Source organism: Anoplopoma fimbria, chromosome 12 (genome assembly GCF_027596085.1).
Source record: "Anoplopoma fimbria isolate UVic2021 breed Golden Eagle Sablefish chromosome 12, Afim_UVic_2022, whole genome shotgun sequence".
In the NCBI taxonomy this organism is placed as follows: Eukaryota; Metazoa; Chordata; class Actinopteri; order Perciformes; family Anoplopomatidae; genus Anoplopoma; species Anoplopoma fimbria.
Window position 1 is genome coordinate 2,788,609 of NC_072460.1, and position 19,971 is coordinate 2,808,579.

The following is a 19,971-nucleotide window of genomic DNA, read 5'->3' on the forward strand; positions in this document are numbered from 1 at the left end:
TCCCTCTTCCCTCCCTTCACTCTCCTCCTCTGCCTTACCCAGCACACTCGGCCATCCATGAGTGTGACCAACTCTTCTGCCTATCGATCGGAGCGTAGTTTCCACCAGACCTCGTCCTCATCCTCTGGTAACCCATACATGGAGAAGAGCCGGGGATTGTTTGCCGAGGACTTTGGCTCCTTCATGAGGCCTGGGAGCGACGCCCTGGGCTTTTCCAGTAAGTTGGGAGCAATTTCAGGTCTCTGTAACTGGTTTTGTATACAAAATAACAACAGCAGGCTGAAGGGACAGCTTTGACTGAGATGTTGGTGCATGCTTGGAAGCTATTTGTTTAAACTGTCACCTCAGATATGATTTTTTACCACTTTACAGAGAAAAAAATCATATCTGAGGTCACAGTTGAGAGAAGGGGGACAACAGGCAGGAATGAGTTTAAAAAAAGCAGCAAAGGGTCTCTGGTGTGGTTGATGTGAGCTGATAAAACGTGTTTCTAATCAAGAGTTTAGCCTGGTTAGATGGAGTAACTTTAAAAAGAATGATAAAATATACACAAGTTCGCTACACGATGGAATTCATTCTAAAGTTGGAGCTGTGTTTTTGGAGGCACTGCTCGACTTTCTCTTGCAGGTTTTTCAGGGCGTTTGTGTAAAATACACATTTAGGTCAGGAGACATTTCACTCTGCACTGCCTGCGTTGCTCTTCCTCGAGCTCAGTCACGTGTGCAGCTGGTGTAAACTGCTCTGTGTCAGTTCACCGCTGGTGCACTGAGACGTGTGAACGTGTGACATCGGACCTTTAAATGGACCATGTGTCAGGGGCAGAGCAGAATCGTCTGGGAACCATTGTTGGTGGGTGCAGCTAAAGGGAGAACAACACACACACACACATGCATGCCTGGGGAATGCTGGACTGACTGCAGTGGTGTGACTTCACACACTGAGTATCTGCAATGACGTCTGCATGAGGAATGACCAGATGGTTGCCCGGTGACCGGTGTACACACCAAATACACACACACATTGGAAAGATGTCACGCAGTCAAACTAACCGGCATATGTGAAGTCAGGGCTAATATCTCACACACACACACACACACACACACACACACACACACACACACACACACACACACACACACACACACACACACACACACACACACACACACACACACACACACACACAAGCTCATCTCCAGTCTGTGTATGATCTCATTATTCTCACTGGGGACAAACAGTCACTCACTGCATGATTATCATATGTGTCTCTAGTGTATCTTCTTACTAATCATAACATTGCAAAATTTATTCCGACAAGATGAAAATTACGTTCATAATTCTCATAGCCATTTACGGATTCCAAAATTCTAGCAATAAATACTAGTGCTATGGACAAAATGAAGTCATGCATCTTATTGCTTGGTCTAAACAAAGCTGGTCAACTGATCAATCGTAGTCCTTATGTCCATGAATTCCATGGGAAACCAAATAAATATTAAACTTTATGAACTACATTATGGGCTGTGATGGAAATAAAAGAATGGAGAGCCAAATAACACATAGTGACATAGAGCTAGACACTAATCACTTTTGTGCCTTTAATTAAGAATATTAACCTCTCAAATGTTAAATACAGTAGATACTCTTGGAATATGAATATCAAAAAGCACCATCACATCTCATGTTATTAGTGATGTCAAAGTAAGCAATATATATATATATATATATATATATATATATATATACATACAAAAACAAAACATAAAAACACATAAATATATATATTTGTTTCATATATTTGTTTTTGTTTTCAGTCAATTGTAATGACGGGTCATTAAATTCAATTTTTCTAAACATATTTTTTCAAAATAAATCACAGATTTTTTTATGTGTTTTATGTGCTTAGCCTCTTTAAAAAACTTGAACTCTCAGCTGCCTTTGAAGAAACAGAGAAATGCTTGTTGGTCAGTTTTTTTTATGATCATTTTATGGAAGGGGCCAAATAATGAGCCTGAATAATGTTAGATTTTAGTATAGATTCTATGCTGTTGACATGTAATGACAATTACTGATCGTTAACTGAAGTATTGAGTAAAAATGATTTGGCAAAGGGAGAAATAAACTTCTGTTTCCTCCTGTGGTCTAACATCATTTTTCTCATCTTGTTGTGCGTTAGGGGGATCTGGAAATATAAAGACTCTTGGGGATTCGTACCAGTTCACGGTTGACGTGCGAGACTTCTCCCCTGAAGATGTCATCGTCACCACATCCAACAACCAGATTGAAGTTCGTGCAGAGAAGGTGGGTGGCCCTGTTTTTGATATAGAATGGTAACATACGTCTTTAAAACAATGTGAGTGCTCCCATGATAGGACCTTGAGACTAAAGTCTTTTGAAGTAGACAAGTCTCTTTACACAGTGTGTGTCCTCTGTCACAATACAGTAAGTCACCACTCTTATTCTGTCTTTGGCAGTTGGCCCAGGATGGTTCGGTCATGAACACCTTCACACACAAGTGCCAGCTACCCGACGACGTGGACCCCACCTCAGTGACATCATCACTGGGCGCCGAGGGGACCCTAACAGTCACGGCACGCCGACACCCTGCCAAACACGAGCTCGTACAGACCTTCCGCACCGAGATCAAGATCTAGAGATGGACCCGCTTGCCCATCACAAGCCTCTACTTGTTTTGTGTTTTTATGCTACTTCCTGTATTTCCTGTCTTCACTTAAACCATTCTACTTTAAACACTAAACAGAGAGCTGCCACTGTGCTCTATAAAACATGTGACGTTCTACCACCATGACTGAAACTATGCCTGTTGCTGCTCATCTATACTATCTATCTATCTGTACAGCAGTGATAGGTCACACTTGCATGTAACATATTGAGACACAGTGGTTGGACATGTACAGCATTCTCTCTCTCTCTCTCTCTCTCTCTCTATCTCAGACACACACACATACATAGCAATTAACTGATGAGTTCACCCCTCTACTCCTGTCCTCTAACACAGTTCTTTAAATGAAGACTCACCTCAATTGATGGTTGCCAGGTTAATAATAACTTGTTGTATATTATTATTTGTGCGAATTAAATTATCCTGCTTTGACACTTAATATCAATGTGTAAGTCTCTTGATTGAGGTATGGCTTGCCAAATTATTTATTAAAGGTGGAGTTTGTTTTGGCAACCAATGGACAGTTAAGCTTAGTTTAGTTTAGCTTCTTTTAGTTTAGCACTTCATTTGAAGAAATTAAACTGAACGCTAACGGTTAATTAAAAATATCAAATAAGAAAAACCGAAACAATTAAGATCATTTTAGAAACTCCTTTAGGTTTGTGCTCTACATTTTGGTGGAAGAGGGAGTGTTGTGGACATAACCTCAGTACTAAGTCCTCAGACGCTGTCCAAGATGTGTTTTTTTAGAACAGAACCAGAATTTAACTATGCCTTTCTTATAATTCATTTTGAAAGCATGATTGACACAACACCATTGTTTTCTTTACTATATATCCAAATAAAGACACAAATATCGGCCTAAAGGTGGGTAAGCAGTGAACCCCACGAGGCGAACTACTCTCAAAATGAATTAGAGAAAGCTTAGAGGAAAGATGGTGCTTTTATTCCCGTCTTTTGTGCAGGGAGGCATTTATGAGGCACCTATTCTGCTTTCACGAGAAAAGGATTTCAAAGGCTCTATTCAGGCAAAATTATTTGGACACCTTTGTTGTGTGGCTGTAATTTTCCATATGTTTGAGCAAGGCTTCGGCCTTTGCATTTTGGAATGCTGCTCCCTGTGAAAGACATTACATTACATTACATTACATTACATTACAGTCATTTAGCAGACGCTTTTATCCAAAGCGACTTACAATAAGTGTATTCAACATAGGTATTCAAGAGAACTAGTCACCAGAAGTCATAAGTGCATCTCCTTACAGACCAAATTACAACATGATTTAGCATATGACGTTGTACTGTACCTAAGTTTTCTTGAAATAGATGCTTTTTATGTTGCTTGGAGAGTGCTTTGGAAGTGATCCTGCATCAGTATTCTTTAAAGAACTTGCACACCCTGCACGTTCAATACAAATACACTGTGCAATACTAGTTATAATAATTATTCTGTCTATTCTGTCTATAGTACCAGTCAAAAGTTTGGACACACCTTCTCATTCAATGGTTTTTCTTTATTTTTATTTTTTTCTACATTGTAGATTAATATTGAAGACATCCAAATTATGAAGGAACACATATGGAATTATGTGGTAAAGTATTATAAATAAGCAATAAAAACAGTAAAGAATCCACAATAACTGAAATATTATATGTACAGACAGAAAAACTATTATAACTATAATTGCACAGTGTATTGTATTGCATATATATATATAATTTCCAGTTTCAATAGCATCATGACAGCCACATTCTGGTGTTATTCTCTCTATTTATGTCCTGAAGGAGCCTGACATTTACATTCACCAACAGTACAACACAAAGCAGACAAAAATCAATGAAATAACTTGACTTTTGTATAAACAGGAAGTAAGATTAATTGTCTGTGTAGTTGTATAGTATGTGTATTTATTGTCTGTGTAGTTGTATAGTATGTGTATTTATTGTCTGTGTAGTTGTATAGTATGTGTATTTATTGTCTGTGTCTGTGTAGTTGTATAGTATGTGTATTTATTGTCTGTGTAGTTGTATAGTATGTGTATTTATTGTCTGTGTAGTTGTATAGTATGTGTATTTATTGTCTGTGTCTGTGTAGTTGTATAGTATGTGTATTTATTGTCTGTGTAGTTGTATAGTATGTGTATTTATTGTCTGTGTAGTTGTATAGTATGTGTATTTATTGTGTGTCTGTGTAGTTGTATAATAATAATAATAATAATGTATAATAATAACAATAATAATAATAATAATGATAATAATAATAATAATGTAATAATAATAATAATAATAATAATAATAATGATAATAATAATATAATAATAATAATAATAATAATAATAATAATAATAATGATAATAATAATAATGATATAATAATAATAATAATAATAATAATAATAATAATAATAATAATAATAATAATAATAATAATAATAATAATAATAATAATAATAATATATAATAATAATAATAATAATAATAATAATGATCATTGTGTTGTGTCACATGTACAGGTCATTCATTCATTCATTCATTCATTCATTCATGTCTTCATCATCAGATGAATCTCAGGTAATCGAGCACGTTGCGCCACCACGTGGTCGTCGCGGGCACTGCGCGCGTCCGCAGTGCGCGTGCTCCCGTGACACATCCGGCGGTCTCTCAATCGATCCGCGAGAGGAAGATGGCGCTGGATGGAGCGAGCTGGGCAGCATCGATCCCCGAAGCACTCGATCGGCTCTGGTGCTGAACTCTTCACGTCACTTCACTGAACCCGGTACCGGAGACGCCACCGCGCACAGGTAAACGCACCTGGTTGTTCGTGGTCAAAATGGCGCGTAAGTAGAGCGGAGGGAGAGAACAACAAGCGACGGGGCCGCGCAGACACAGCGGCCGCCATCTTGTGCCTCCGCCGCCGCAGGCACGACGAGCTCATCCCCGATAACAAAGCCGTGAGGATGCAGGCCGTGTAGTCGATGCACTGCGCTGTCGAACCAGGCGGCCAGGGGACACCTATATACATTATATATATATATATATATATATATATATATATATATATATATATATATATGATAAGATAATCCTCTATTAGTCCCGCAGTGGGGACATTTACAGGATTACAGCAGCAGAGGTTATAGTGCAAACAAGATAAAAAATAAAATAAAAACAAGTATTATAAATAAGCAATAAAAACAGTAAAGAATCCACAATAACTGAAATATTATATGTACAGACAGAAAAACTATTATAACTATAATTGCACAGTGTATTGTATTGCATATATATATATATATATATATATATATATATATATATATATATATATATATATAATAATCCTCTATTATTTTTCTGTCCCGCAGTGGGGACATTTACAGGATTACAGCAGCAGAGAGGTTATAGTGCAAACAAGAGACATAGTAGAAGAAAAACAAGTAAAATAAAAACAAGTATTATAAATAAGCAATAAAAACAGTAAAGAATCCACAATAACTGAAATATTATATGTACAGACAGAAAAACTATTATAACTATAATTGCACATATGTATATATATATATATTTATATATATATATGTATATAAAATAATAATCCTCTATTAGTCCCGCACTGTGCAATTATAGTATATAAATAAGTTTTCCACAATAACTGAAATATTATATGTACATATTAATATTTATAATATACAGTTATTGTGGATTATATATATATATATATATATATATATATATACCAGTCATAAGTTTTTGGACACACCTTCTCATTCAATGGTTTTTCTTTATTTTTTTCTTATTTTTTTTTACATTGTAGATTAATATTGAAGACATCCAAACTATGAAGGAACACATATGGAATTATGTGGTAAAGTATTATAAATAAGCAATAAAAACAGAAAATAATCCACAATAACTGAAATATTATATGTACAGACAGAAAAACTATTATAACTATAATTGCACAGTGTATTGTATTGCATATATATATATATAAAAATATATAAAAACCTGTTATAAAAACCTTTTTATAACAGGAAAAACTGCCCCTAAAAATAACAAGGAAAAAATTGAAGAAACTGAGGCCTTAGCGGTGACATTCAATGATTGGATGTCATGCCAGAGTGAAGACAAACTGGCCGAGCCGACTATCAGCCCTTTTGAGCCTTTTCCTGATGTGTCCACAGAGCATCCAGCCTCTTCCGCCCTCCCTCACGGCTTCGGGGCGATGGAGTTCCCATGGCACAGTGGGAAAGTTCTGGAGCAACTGAACCGGCAGCGCAGACAGGGCCTGCTGTGTGACTGCACCTTTGTTGTGGACGGGGTGGACTTCAAGGCCCACAAAGCTGTGCTGGCGGCCTGCAGTGTCTACTTCCGCACCCTGTTCCTGGACCAGAAAGATGTGGTGCACCTGGACATCAGCAATGCAGCAGGTGGGTTCCCGTCAGCCTGTGGACACGTATCTCTGTATACTTTCACATTATGTACTTCATTTATTTTGTTATATCCATCCTGCAGCGCTCTGATTTTTCATACCGTCGCAGTGCTTTACTTTAATAATAGTTAATTTACCCCACCATTACTGCTGTATAACCAGACCTGTTGTATTGTTGATTATTGTTGCAGGTTTGGGTCAGGTCCTGGAGTTTATGTACACAGCCAAGCTGACATTAAGTCCACAGAATGTAGAAGACGTGCTGGCTGTCGCTAACTTTCTACAGATGCAAGAAATTGTAAATGCCTGCTCTGCCTACCAGTCAATGGCAAATCCTGCTCCGTCCCTCATAACACTGGATTTCGCCGTTGGTGAGTCCAGATTAATGCATCAAACCTCTGTACATATTCATGTCGGAACCCTTAAATGATCTGTGTCTTCCATTCACAAGTGCTGAACCTGGTCGATCAATTGTTGCGGATGTAGAAAGGGGCAGGTTAGGTTTACAAGACACGTTTTCTTTGTTGAATTAATTTAACAATCTGATGTGTCACTTTCCAAGACATGAGGTTTCCTCTGTTTACGTTGTTAGTTACTAGGTAATCCCCCTCTCTCCATAGTTAATAGCAGTCATTACAAATAGCATTCTTTTCCTGCATTTATTAGAAGATACGAAGTCAGAGCTTTACATTTTAAACTGTTGTTCAGGCATTCTTATAAGTTTACTGTTATTGTATTGAAGAGATTTTAACCCTTAATTAGAATTCACATCTGGTGAAGCATTTCTAAGATACAATTTTATGAATTCCTTATTTCGTGCAATTGATTAGTCTAATTTGGTTACTTTTTTGTTGTTATTGCTACGCTATTAGCCCTATCAGATTTAAATTGAACAAATTCACCACATATAAAATATGGAGCCTAATATATAGTAATTATCCACCACATTCTATTAAAAAAGGAAACCTTTTTTTTCAACCCTTTTTCATGAACAAACCAGAAGAGAAACAAGGTGAAGTAGAGCAGACTGAGGAACTGGAGAGTGACCTGGCAGAAGTGGCATCTCAAGCAGAGGAGAGTCCCTGCACCCCCACAGAAGATGAAAAGCCCACAGAAAATGAGGAAAATGTAACGGAAGACATCCCCACCCAAACACAACAGACTGTTTCTCGGCCCAACCCTGCCAGAACCCCCTCGGGCCGAGGACGATCCCCCAAAACAGGTCCCGTTACTGCTCAAAAGAAGATATCTGTAAAGAAGGAGGAGGAAAGTGCTGCACCAGATGCACCTGCATTTCAAGATGACCCATCTGATGCTGACTACACGCCCAGTAAGTGCGTAGTAATAGAATGACTTTGAATATATCCATTTGGCGTTTAAGCTCCTAATGCATATTATCACAGAGTTGCTCTAAGAGATATTTTCTATTTGTTTACAGAATCCCAGCTGAAACCTGCTGGCAGCTCATCATACATGAGCTCTCGAGGGAGACGAATCAGAAAACCTCCTCGGCGAAACTTCCCACCAGGTGAGTTGGCTGAGACCCAAACACCCACCCTTCTTACCTTTCCGTTATGGAATTTTTAAGTATCATCATGCAAAATCATATTCCAGATAGATAAAAGTCAAGGAAATTGATACATTTAGAAGAGTTTTCAACAGAGTTTTAGTCTTACATACAAATCTAGGCATAGGAGGCAATTTATAGCGATTGCTATTTGCAGTCAAGTCTTATGACATATACAGACAGTATGGCATTTTCAAGACTTCTCTATTGTCGCCTTCGCAGACAATGACTCAGAGGAAGAAGGCACGTCAAAGACCAAAACTCAGAAGAGGGTGGCAGAGCCGGCAGAAGAAGCCGGTGAACATGAGGACGACTGTGAGGAGACCCGCGACGGAGAAGCTGACGACGAAGAGGGGTCTGAAGAGGACGATGACGATGACAGCCTGCAGGGGGACGGGGTCAATTCGGGCAGCGAGAGAGACGGGACACAAACCCATTCAGCGTCTATGAGCAGCCGATCCGAGTCAAAGCCTTACAGCTCCGTGACACACGAATGTGAGGTGAGGAACATCCGTCTGGATGCAGCAGGGAAGTGACTGAGTGCAGTTACAATTTCTAATTTCTTAACTGTAGTGTTAAAATATTTACAGACTTGATTATGTTTTTAGCTTGTGCATGAAAGTAAATGTCAACAACTTTGTGCCTCAAGCTGTGGAATGGCTCATCACTGTCATACAGTCATTAAGGCTAATATAGCTGCATCAAACATGGAAATGGTGCCGATGCTTGGAGCTTTTATGCATATCTTTGCAAAATGTTGGTGACATTTGCATAGAAAACTTTGCATGAATAGGTTTTGGTCACTCTTCATGACACATTTTCTTCTTCTCAGGACTGTGGGAAGAAATTCACCCACACTGGTAATTTCAAGAGACACATGCGCATTCACACAGGAGAGAAGCCGTTCAGCTGTCGGGATTGCAACAAAGCTTTCTCTGACCCTGCGGCCTGTAAAGCCCACGAGAAAACACACAGGTGAATTACTTTGTTTGACTCAGATACATTCAGTTCACAGCCTCTGTCTGGTTTGTGTCTTAAATTGCGCTCTTGCTGCCTCTTAGCCCTCTGAAGCCATACTGCTGCTCGACCTGCGGGAAGAGCTACCGCCAGATCAGCCTGCTCAACCTGCACCGCAAACGGCACACGGGCGAAGCGCGGTACAGCTGCGAAGTGTGCGGCAAGCTCTTCACCACGTCTGGCAACCTGAAGCGCCACCAGCTGGTGCACAGCGGCGAGAAGCCGTACCACTGCGACTACTGCGAGAAGGCTTTCTCCGACCCCACCGCCAAGATGCGACATCTGGAGACGCACGACACGGAGAAGGGCAACAAGTGTTCATACTGCGACAAGCGCTTCAACCAGGTAATAACATGTTTGTGAAGGTTTCATATCCACAACTGTACTACAAACAAGCCTATGATTGCAGATTATCTTAAACTGTAGAAATGTAGAGTTTGGTAGCCACAGATACAAACAATTCATTGATGTGTTACTGAGAATATTATGTCGAGTGTTTTAATCAACTAGTTCCTTGATTTTGTGTTTTCCTAAGCCGGGAAATCTGAAGGCTCACTTAAAGATCCATATCACAGACGGGCCTCTCAAGTGCAAGGAATGTGGCAAACAGTTTACTACTTCAGGTAAGAATCGTGTACGGACAATATTTTTCTTGAATAGGTTCACGTCTGTTATACGGTGATCTTAACGTATGAGACATTTGCTACGGTTGAAGTTTTTGCTGAAACAAATGACAAATGATTCTCAACAAACTGAAATTCTACCCAAACTTTTCAAAACGTGAGGATTCGCAGCTTTTTTTTAAGATTGCAAAGTGTATTTCTTTGGGTTCGGAACTTTTGTTCAGCAGGCGCATTGATGTTGACAATAAGCGATGCCCCCCCCCCACTGTTGCTCACATGATTTCAGTTTGAAGTTAGTAAGATGCCACTAGTGGTGCTAACACAGTGGTTACAAACTCACCTGGAACTTTCAGGCAGAGCTTTAACTTAATATGTACTCTATAATCACCTCCTGATACTGACCCTTTCAGGTATTTAAACGTTATTTTAACCGTGACCAGTAACAGTTGTGTTTTTTTTTAGAGCAAACACAATTCCAGCTGCTTTCAGTCTGTCTGCACGTTATCTGAAGGAAGTTGACTCCTGCATTGTCATTGCTTTAAGAGAATTTGGTCAAACCTTTGTGTGATGGTATCTGCTTTTTAGGAAATCTGAAGAGACACCTGCGAGTCCACAGTGGGGAGAAACCGTACATCTGTATGCACTGCCAGAGAGCTTTCAGTGACCCTGGAGCTCTGCAGCGGCATGAACGCATCCACACAGGTACTTCAGTGACATTTAGAGAGACTATGGAATGTGAAAGCAACACGTCAGTTTTAAATCTGAAACTCTGCACCTATATTATTTACTGCCCACCATGGTGAGACTGTAATTCATGTTCTACAGGAGAGAAGCCCTGCGTCTGTCTTATCTGTGGCAAGGCCTTCACGCAGGCCAGCTCACTCATCGCTCACGTCCGCCAGCACACAGGAGAGAAGCCCTACGTGTGTGATCGCTGTGGCAAAAGGTCAGCAAGCAGATAAATCAATGCTGTAACGAAGGCTGTTTCTTTAATTCACTCGTACTTCCGGAATATAACTTGAGTTTATCTAACACAGAGATTTGAGAGCTGAGAACATTCACTTTTGGTTTTAAGTGTTATCTTAAGGTTAGTTTATCGACTAGCATGTGAGAAAATTGTCTTGGAGCTGGGGATAATTGCTGCATTAAGACCAGACGCATTTAATATTTAAACATGTTAAATAAGAACACATGTGCAAACATCAGCTAAAAACAAGATATAACAACCAGCCATTTAATCACAAGCTACAGAGCAGAAGCATGAGCAGATCTTGATCTAAAGCTAAAAGTAAGTGAGAAAATGTTTTATTTTTTTTGTGTCATTTTTGTGATTTAAATGCGATGCCAGGGTGTATGTGGGACTCAAAATGACAGATGCATTTTATGTTTGTCTCCGGACAGGTTCGTGCAGTCCAGTCAACTGGCCAATCACATCCGGCATCACGACAATGTCCGGCCACACAAGTGTCAGATGTGCAACAAGGCATTTGTTAATGTGGGAGACCTGTCGAAGCACATCATCATTCACACAGGTAAGGATAAAATCAGACTCATGGGACTTATGGGTAAAGGGGGAAAGGGACATTCACCTTTACATCTTCAGTTGATTCCTTTTCTCCGTCCTGCTCTCTCAGGGGAGAAACCTTTCCTGTGTGATAAATGCGGCCGAGGGTTCAACCGGGTGGACAACCTGCGCTCCCACGTTAAGACCGTCCACCAAGGCAAGGCCGGCATGAAGCGGCTGGTGATGGCCGGGGGCATCTCGGATGAGGGGGGCGACGGGTGCGCAGGGGCGTCCACCTCCGACAGCGAGATCAACATAGTCACCGTCACCACAGAGGACATCGTCACCCTGGCAACCGAGGCCCTGGCAGCCAGTGCAGTAGCTCAGCTGACAGGTCAGGCAGCATGATATTTGGGAAAATATCAATATATCCTAGGGATGGGACTGTGACAATTGCTGCAGCTATCCAATGGACTTCTGCAGAAAATAAAAGAAGCATGAGGATTAAAGGTCTTAGACAGTGTTGAGTGTTTGTTTCACTTTGTGTCATGTGTCCGTTTACAGTAGTTCCAGTGGCTGCTTCAGTGTCTGCAGATGAGACGGAGGCTTTGAAAGCTGAAATAACCAAGGCGGTAGAGAAAGTACACGAAGCAGGTAAGACTACAAGGAAGTCACTGAACTGATAGTAGTGATCACAGTATGTACAGTACTTAAACAGCTGTCTTTGAATAATTATAAGCTTTAGAAAACCATTATTGCTGGTTCAATATTATCAACACATTCAGCAGAATGTAGGCCAGATCCCTGAAAGACGCAGAGGTTGTCGGACCATCCGGGTGGAAATTTCAATCACTAACTTTGTAAACTCTTCTTCTGTTCCCAGACCCCAACACCCAGATCTTGTACGCTTGTGATTCATGTGGTGATAAATTCTTGGACGCCAGCTCCCTGGCCCAGCACGTACGCATCCACACAGCTCAGGCCCTGGTCATGTTTCAGGCAGATTCTGACTTCTACCAATACACCACAGCCACCACCGCTGAGGGGGATTCTGCCACAACATGGCAACCCACAGCTGAACAAGTCATCCAGGAAGGAGAACTGATCTTCCGCACCCAGGTTGGAGAGGGAGAGGCAGAGGGAGAGGGAGAGATAGTGGGGGAGACGCAAGAAGAAAGGCCTGGAGAGGTGATTCATGAGGAGGGGAGGGAGGAGGAAGAGGTAGAAACTCATACTGAGATCCACCTAGAAGGAAAAGATGAAGCTGCAGCAGAGGTAGAGGAGGAAAAACAAGAGGAGATGGAATGTGAGAGTCAGGCTTAGTGAGGCCGATTTGTGAAAGTGTATGAAATATTGCTGGTAAAAGAAGTCCCAGAGTTTCAACATGCCATGATGTTAAATTAATCTAAACTGGATTCATAACATACAACACTTTATACACAATTTTATCTTTGAATGTAGGGTCAAAAATCATGTGTTTTGCAGTCCTAATTCCAGAAATGAGATAAGATTAAGTAATTAGGTAAATATTGTTGATAATTCTTCCAGAGATGTTTATATTTCGTTGTATAGTCCGTTTATTTTTAGAATGAAATGCAGCACTATGCACTGTCCTTTGTATTTACATCGCATTTACTAAGAGAAGGTGTCTGTGTTATTTTTTCCATTTCGCTCAGAAGAGATATGTACATTTTCCTTAAATAGTCAAACTATTTTATTGTACTTAGTTGTAAGTATTTTCATGAAAATCCCCTAATACAGAGATGATCTACATGAACATGTGGGGGTCCTGAAGATTTAATCGGGTGGTAATTATTACCTCTTCCTTTTTCCAGAAGTGGGATGTCATGGATTTGTGTACTGGCAAACATTGTAAATGCTGTGCATGTATAATATTTGTATATTTGTTATGCGTCCTCTAAAAGAGGTCTTTATTAACCTCTGCTTAAAGAGAAATAAAGATATATATATATATATATATCAATCAGGAAATGACAACCTGGTCAACAATTCGCCGTTTCACTCCCAGTTTACAAAAACAGTTGTTTTTCTGTTTTTGCAGTAAACTAGTCATAACAGTATGATGATGGTTCCCTGTCACCAATGGTTTTACGTCTTCATTTTGTCTGCTTATATTAACACCTGTAAGATGCCCCAGTAGATATCAGTAACATTGCTTAGGCTCACTGGAAGTCATCATCTCCTCAATAAAGAGTCTGCACAGTCTGACAAGCCTTGTGTTGTGCTGTTATTTTTTTAAATAAAAAACATTGTGCTATTATAAGATAAAATAAGATAATCCTTTATTAGTCCCGCAGCGGGGACATTTACAGGATTACAGCAGCAGAGGTTATAGTGCAAACAAGAGACATAGTAAATAAAAACAAGTATTATAAATAAGCAATAAAAACAGTAAAGAATCCACAATAACTGAAATATTATATGTACAGACAGAAAAACTATTATGTATATATATATATATACATATATATATGCGCAATACAATACACTGTGCAATTATCATAAGATCAAAATAAGTATTATAAATAAGCAAATGAGCAATAAAAGAACAGTAAAGAATGTTTCCTTTTAGTTTACATTGCTCACTGAAAATATTAAAAAAATAAAAGGTGTGTTCAAAATATGTTAAGTAATAAATGCAAAAATAAAACAAGGAAAATAAGTCCAGGAATAAAGCACAATAACTTATTTTACTTCACTTCTTCCGCGATTGTCAGCCTTATAATAAAGCTCTCACCCCATTGGCGGAGAGGCATCCCGGAAGGACGCGTTCCTGTCTGTGATTGGCTGGATCTCGGGGTCATAGTTAAGCGGACTCCTAACGCTGACGTCGACTTCTGCAGCAAAATGGCGTCGTTGACAGCAGTCGTGCAGACGAACCAGCCCGGTCCTTTATTGTCGGCCAAGAAACGGAGCACAATGGCGACCCAGAGGAGGTTCAGACTTCTGGACAACAAAGTCCTGGTGTTGCTCTCATTAGCCTCCATGCTGCATTGCGCAATGGCTGACGGGAAAACGCTGGTGCTGCTGGACAACCTCAACATCAGAGACACACATTCAATCTTCTTCCGCAGTCTGGCAGGTCAGTGAGATCCGAGATCAGTGCTTTCTGCAAGTATGTTTATAATCAGCTTTGCAGCCAACAACCACATGTTCCAGAATGCACCGTGCAACTGAGAGGTGCTGCTTCAGATTCCCTTCATTTGAGGTGAAACAGGATATTACCATGTTATCCTGAATTACCTCACAGTGTGCATGCCAGTCCCTCCTTATATATATATATATATATATATATATATATATATATATATATATATATATACAGTCAAGATGGCTAATGCACTGTAAATGGGCTTTAAATGGGGTCAATTTATCTTCAGCTATTTTGCTTAAATGGACAGTCCTCCAAAAATTCAATACATATTCCTGCTATTCATTACACATTACATTACACATTACATTACATTACACATTACATTACACATTACATTACATTACATTACATTACATTACATTACATTACATTACAGTCATTTAGCAGACGCTTTCATCCAAAGCGACTTACAATAAGTGTGTTCAACATAGGTATTCAAGAGAACTACTAGTCACCAGAAGTCATAAGTGCATCTCCTTTCTTAAACAAGCATCTTAAAGCATAAACCAGAGCAAAAGTATAGAAACAAATTAATACGAGTACAATAAGTGCAACAAACTAATAGGAATACAATAAGTGCAAAGTGGAAGGCTCAGGGTAGTACTTCTTGATCAATCTAGATGGTTTTGTTGGGTATGCCTAGCTTTGGAGATATTGGCCGTAGAGATGTCCCATAATGGCACTCGTATTTCACAGTTTTATTCTCTCCTCAATGATAACAGCGCCTATTGCAAAGGAGTTATAGTATAGACGTTCCCTGTCTTTTGGCAATGCAATGCCACTTTGTTAAAGAGAATGCTAAAATGCTCAAAAAGTGTGTCACTGTTTCATTGATGTTGTGTCTCTCCTTTTCAGATCGTGGTTTTGACGTCTCATTTAAGACGTCTGATGATCCCTCCCTATCGCTGATCAAATATGGCCAGTTCCTGTATGACCATTTAATCATCTTCTCGCCATCAGTTGAGGGTAAATTTCACACTTTTCACACTCATACTTTATTCAAATTGAAGACAGCAGAAGAGTTTTTGCCTTGTTGAAATACTAACAATTGTTAAAATGTATCTCTTTTGGTCATTTGCAGACTTTGGAGGAAATATAAATGTGGAGACTATCACATCCTTTATTGATGGTGGAGGCAACGTCCTGGTTGCTGCCAGTTCAGATATCGGTCAGTTTATTTTCCATCAGCTTATCTGCAGTATTATGTGCAATTTCATGAAATGCAAATATTAATGCTCTTCTCCTGTTACACAGGTGACCCCCTGAGGGAGCTGGGCAGTGAGTGCGGCATCGAGTTTGATGAGGAGAAGACTGCTGTCATTGACCATCACAACTACGACGTGTCTGACTCTGGAGAGGTGAACATAATTCTGTTCAGACAGCAGGCTCACGCAGTTTGTCTCTCAAATCCAGTCTTTAGAACTGACGCTCCATGTTCATACTTATAAGTGATTTTTTTTCTGTCTTTAGCACACTTTGATCGTTGCTGATCCTGAGAACCTCCTGAAAGCTCCAACTATTGTCGGGAAGCCCACCAACAAACCTGTTTTATTCAAGGGTGTTGGGTAAGCACAACTGAACACGTTTTAAATGTTAGCAACCAAGTATTCAAGTAATATTACTGAACATCCAGTATGTAATCACTTCTTTTGAAATATTACTTTATTAAATTACATGAATGGCTACTTCATTACTTTGAGCAGCACCTCCCTAGGTAAACCTTTCACAAAATCTTTACTGTATTTGGATGTAGCAGAGATTTTGGAGAAAGAGACGGCATTTAACGTTGCACCTGTTTAGTAATGGAAGCCATATAAAGTCTGACTAACATGCTATTCCCCCTTCCTCCTCTGCAGCATGGTGGCAGACCCAGAGAACCCTCTTGTCTTGGACATCCTTACCGGCTCGTCTACCGCCTACTCATTTTTCCCTGACAGACCCATCTCTCAAGTAAGATCACCAAAGATGACAATTACATCAGATTTTTAAATTCATAAAGAAGTTTATTCAGTTGGTAATTAGCTACAGGAGGCCTCAATGGAAATACTTTTTGTGTTTTCCTCATCTATGAACCTCCAGGACAACTTTAGAGAATCATTTGTTTTTGTGGAGAGCCAGAAACCATAGCTAGCCTTCATACTCTGGATTAGAAATTCACTACACAAGCTTTAACATCATTTTCTTTGTTTCAGACTAATAATATATATTTTTACATCTCCAGTACCCCCATGCTGTTGGCAAAAACACCCTCATGATCGCCGGCCTTCAGGCCAGAAACAATGCCAGAGTGGTTTTCAGCGGCTCCCTGGAGTTCTTCAGTGATGCTTTCTTCAACTCTGCTGTGCAGAAGGCCACACCTGGCTCCCAGAGGTAGTCCTTACTGCTCATCAAATCACTCCTTTTTTTCTGTCTCATGGTTGATTACAGCTTCCAGTTACAAAATAAAACGGATGTTCATTTACTACTCAACCACGTTTTATGCAGGTGTTTGCAAGTCCTTACAGAGTCTTGAGATGCTGCTCTGAGATGTCTCCAGTTGTGCATGCTTTTTTGTTTAACTCATCAAGCCAATTTGTAGAAGAGAAGTAGTCTTACATGGTCTTAGAACAAGTATAAGGGTGTTACATTTAAGACCTGTGTAGTTAACATGTCATGTGAAAGACTGTAACGACTGTTAAGCATTTGTTAGTGCAGCCATAGTATTTTTTTCAAAGGCCCACTCAAAAATATCTGAGTTGGCTTCTGACAGTAGTTATTTTTTATACTGATAAGCAGTATTTCAAAAACGTTGACATTTTTATGTCCAAACAGAACCAGCTCTAACAAAAACCTGCTCCAACTGTGTGCTGTTTAAACATACTCTTGTCCTCCTACTGACAGATTATAATATATTGATCAATACTAACCTAAATTCTGTAATGAAACAAACTGTATTCCATCAGAGGTGGTCGACTCTGACTTGACCAAGTAACATTTTTGCTTCCCTAAAAAATCAGTACTGTCCAGTTATAAATCTCCTGTATTTGAAGCACTCCTCTTCTTGTCGTGGTCTGTCGTTAGGTACGAGCAGACAGGCAACATGGAGCTGGCCGAGGCGCTGTCCCGCTGGGTGTTCAAGGAGGCCGGAGTCCTCAGGGTGGGAGCTGTTACCCATCATCCTGTTGGAGAGATCAGTCCCCCTGCAGCATACACAATCACTGACCTTGTGGTGAGTGTTACATTTCAGAGACTTATGTGATCAGCCTGAAGATGTTTATTTGCATATCGTAATCAGTGTAAAACTCTCCCATGCAGGAGTACAGCATTGTTATTGAGATGTTGTACGAGGGCCGCTGGGTTCCCTTCAACGGAGATGATATTCAGCTTGAGTTTGTGAGGATCGATCCCTTCGTCAGGACTTATCTCAAGAAAAAGGGTAAGTCTGCGGTTATACAACGCACACATTAATTCATGCTTGCAGTCTAAATGTGTTGCACCCTTGTGATTTGTGTGTTTGAGCTGTGTGCACCTTCGCAGTCGCAAACTATATCCACTGTTAATGCTGTGTTGCCGTTCTTCTAGGAGACAGATATAGCGTCCGGTTCACGCTGCCTGATGTGTACGGAGTCTTCCAGTTCAAGGTGGACTACAACCGGCTGGGATACACACATCTCTACTCCTCCACTCAGGCAAGTTAATTGGAAGGTTTACGTCAGTTGGGCGTACCGAAATCAAACTACTGGTATGGTTGTGGTGCAGATATCTACATGCACGGAAATTGGCAAATGCAAGTGAACGGAAATGCTAAATATCTAATTATTTACCTTTTTGTTAATTAAGGGAACAGATGTGAAACAAAATGTTCCCCAATATCTAATGAGGTATCCCAGGGAGTACCAGTAGGGCAATATCCCAAAACCTTGGTCTATTATTTATAAGTTTACTTTCTGAGTGCAGTGGCTTGAAAGAGGTTCTTCCTACTTATAATGCATTTAACAACCATGCTCTAATGTATGTTGGCCTAACCTTTGCTATTCTGTTTCTTCATCACAGGTATCAGTGCGTCCCCTGCAGCACACTCAGTACGAGCGCTTCATCCCCTCAGCCTTCCCGTACTATGCCAGCTGCTTCTCCATGATGGCAGGACTCTTTGTCTTCAGCATAGTCTTCCTGCACATGAAAGAGAAGGAGAAGTCAGACTAATGCAGAAACACAGCGGGGGAAGCGATAACAAGATTAAAGAAGTAAACTTGTGGTGTGAAGAGTTGTAATTGAATGTCTCGAAGGCTCGAATCTCTTCACGCAGGGACTTGGACTGCAGTCCTTCTCAAAAAATACAGTTTCTGTTCGGTTATTGGGTTTCTCAGCTAATCAGGGACTGGAGGCCAAAAGGTGTGACCGTAATGCAGTGGTTGGGGTTTGTTTTGGGGGTTTATTTTGTAATTATTCAACGGCTTATAAATGTCCTGCAGTTAGTTGACGTTTGTATAAAGCTGCTTTACATTTGATAAGTTATCTCCTAAATATCGCACATGCCTTGGAACCTGAGAGAAATCCTTACTTAAATTTGATCGACATCTTCTCATTCAGGAAAGTTTATTGTGGTAACTACATGCACTGAATATGCCAACTGCTAATTTGTTTTTGATAAGTGTTTCCAAAAAAATTGGAGTCATCTTAACAATAAAATATTGACATTCCACTCAGTAGAAATTCCTGTCTCTTTTTTCTGTGCCATGCCATAACTGTACTTTGTGCATTGTTGATTTCCACCATGCTTTGAAACGACGTTGTTGGAGTTTCCACGGTCAGTTAAATGTGCAGCTGCTTTGAAATTATTTAACTAAAGACTTTTAACGATGTTTGATCAATACCGCTCGGATGCCATCATATAAAATAAGACAATCCTTTATTAGTCCTGCAGCGAGGACATTTACAGGATTACAGCAGCATAGATATAGTGCAAACAAGGTACATAGTAGAAAAAAACCA

At 39.9% G+C, this 19,971-nt stretch overlaps 3 protein-coding genes across 4 annotated transcripts; all 3 read left to right on the forward strand.

Annotated features, from left to right (window-relative positions):
• The first annotated feature begins 8 nt into the window (after positions 1 to 8).
• On the forward strand, positions 9 to 3,088 carry hspb7 (heat shock protein family, member 7 (cardiovascular)). The gene is made up of 3 exons (XM_054609863.1): positions 9 to 217; positions 2,177 to 2,301; positions 2,475 to 3,088. The coding sequence occupies exons 1-3, from the start codon at positions 58 to 60 to the stop codon at positions 2,652 to 2,654; spliced, it is 465 nt and encodes a 154-aa protein (XP_054465838.1). The 5' UTR covers positions 9 to 57; the 3' UTR covers positions 2,655 to 3,088.
• A 2,202-nt stretch (positions 3,089 to 5,290) lies between these two features.
• Positions 5,291 to 14,041, forward strand: zbtb17 (zinc finger and BTB domain containing 17). Of its 2 annotated transcripts, XM_054609129.1 has the most exons (15): positions 5,291 to 5,483; positions 6,867 to 7,112; positions 7,306 to 7,485; positions 8,115 to 8,444; positions 8,553 to 8,642; positions 8,904 to 9,181; positions 9,514 to 9,656; positions 9,743 to 10,043; positions 10,234 to 10,321; positions 10,907 to 11,023; positions 11,147 to 11,267; positions 11,723 to 11,853; positions 11,956 to 12,219; positions 12,390 to 12,479; positions 12,709 to 14,041. In XM_054609129.1, exons 2-15 carry the CDS (start codon positions 6,908 to 6,910, stop codon positions 13,146 to 13,148), a joined length of 2,778 nt encoding a protein of 925 aa, XP_054465104.1. In that variant the 5' UTR covers positions 5,291 to 5,483; positions 6,867 to 6,907; the 3' UTR covers positions 13,149 to 14,041. The 2 variants fall into 2 exon arrangements, with proteins under 2 accessions (XP_054465104.1, XP_054465105.1); XM_054609130.1 differs by lacking the exon at positions 7,306 to 7,485 and having other exon boundaries at positions 5,292 to 5,483.
• A 616-nt stretch (positions 14,042 to 14,657) lies between these two features.
• Positions 14,658 to 19,681, forward strand: ddost (dolichyl-diphosphooligosaccharide--protein glycosyltransferase subunit (non-catalytic)). The gene is made up of 11 exons (XM_054609306.1): positions 14,658 to 14,928; positions 15,856 to 15,966; positions 16,082 to 16,168; positions 16,255 to 16,358; positions 16,471 to 16,565; positions 16,857 to 16,950; positions 17,222 to 17,370; positions 18,061 to 18,208; positions 18,295 to 18,415; positions 18,562 to 18,668; positions 19,033 to 19,681. Exons 1-11 carry the CDS (start codon positions 14,694 to 14,696, stop codon positions 19,180 to 19,182), a joined length of 1,401 nt encoding a protein of 466 aa, XP_054465281.1. The 5' UTR covers positions 14,658 to 14,693; the 3' UTR covers positions 19,183 to 19,681.
• The last annotated feature ends 290 nt before the right edge of the window (positions 19,682 to 19,971 follow it).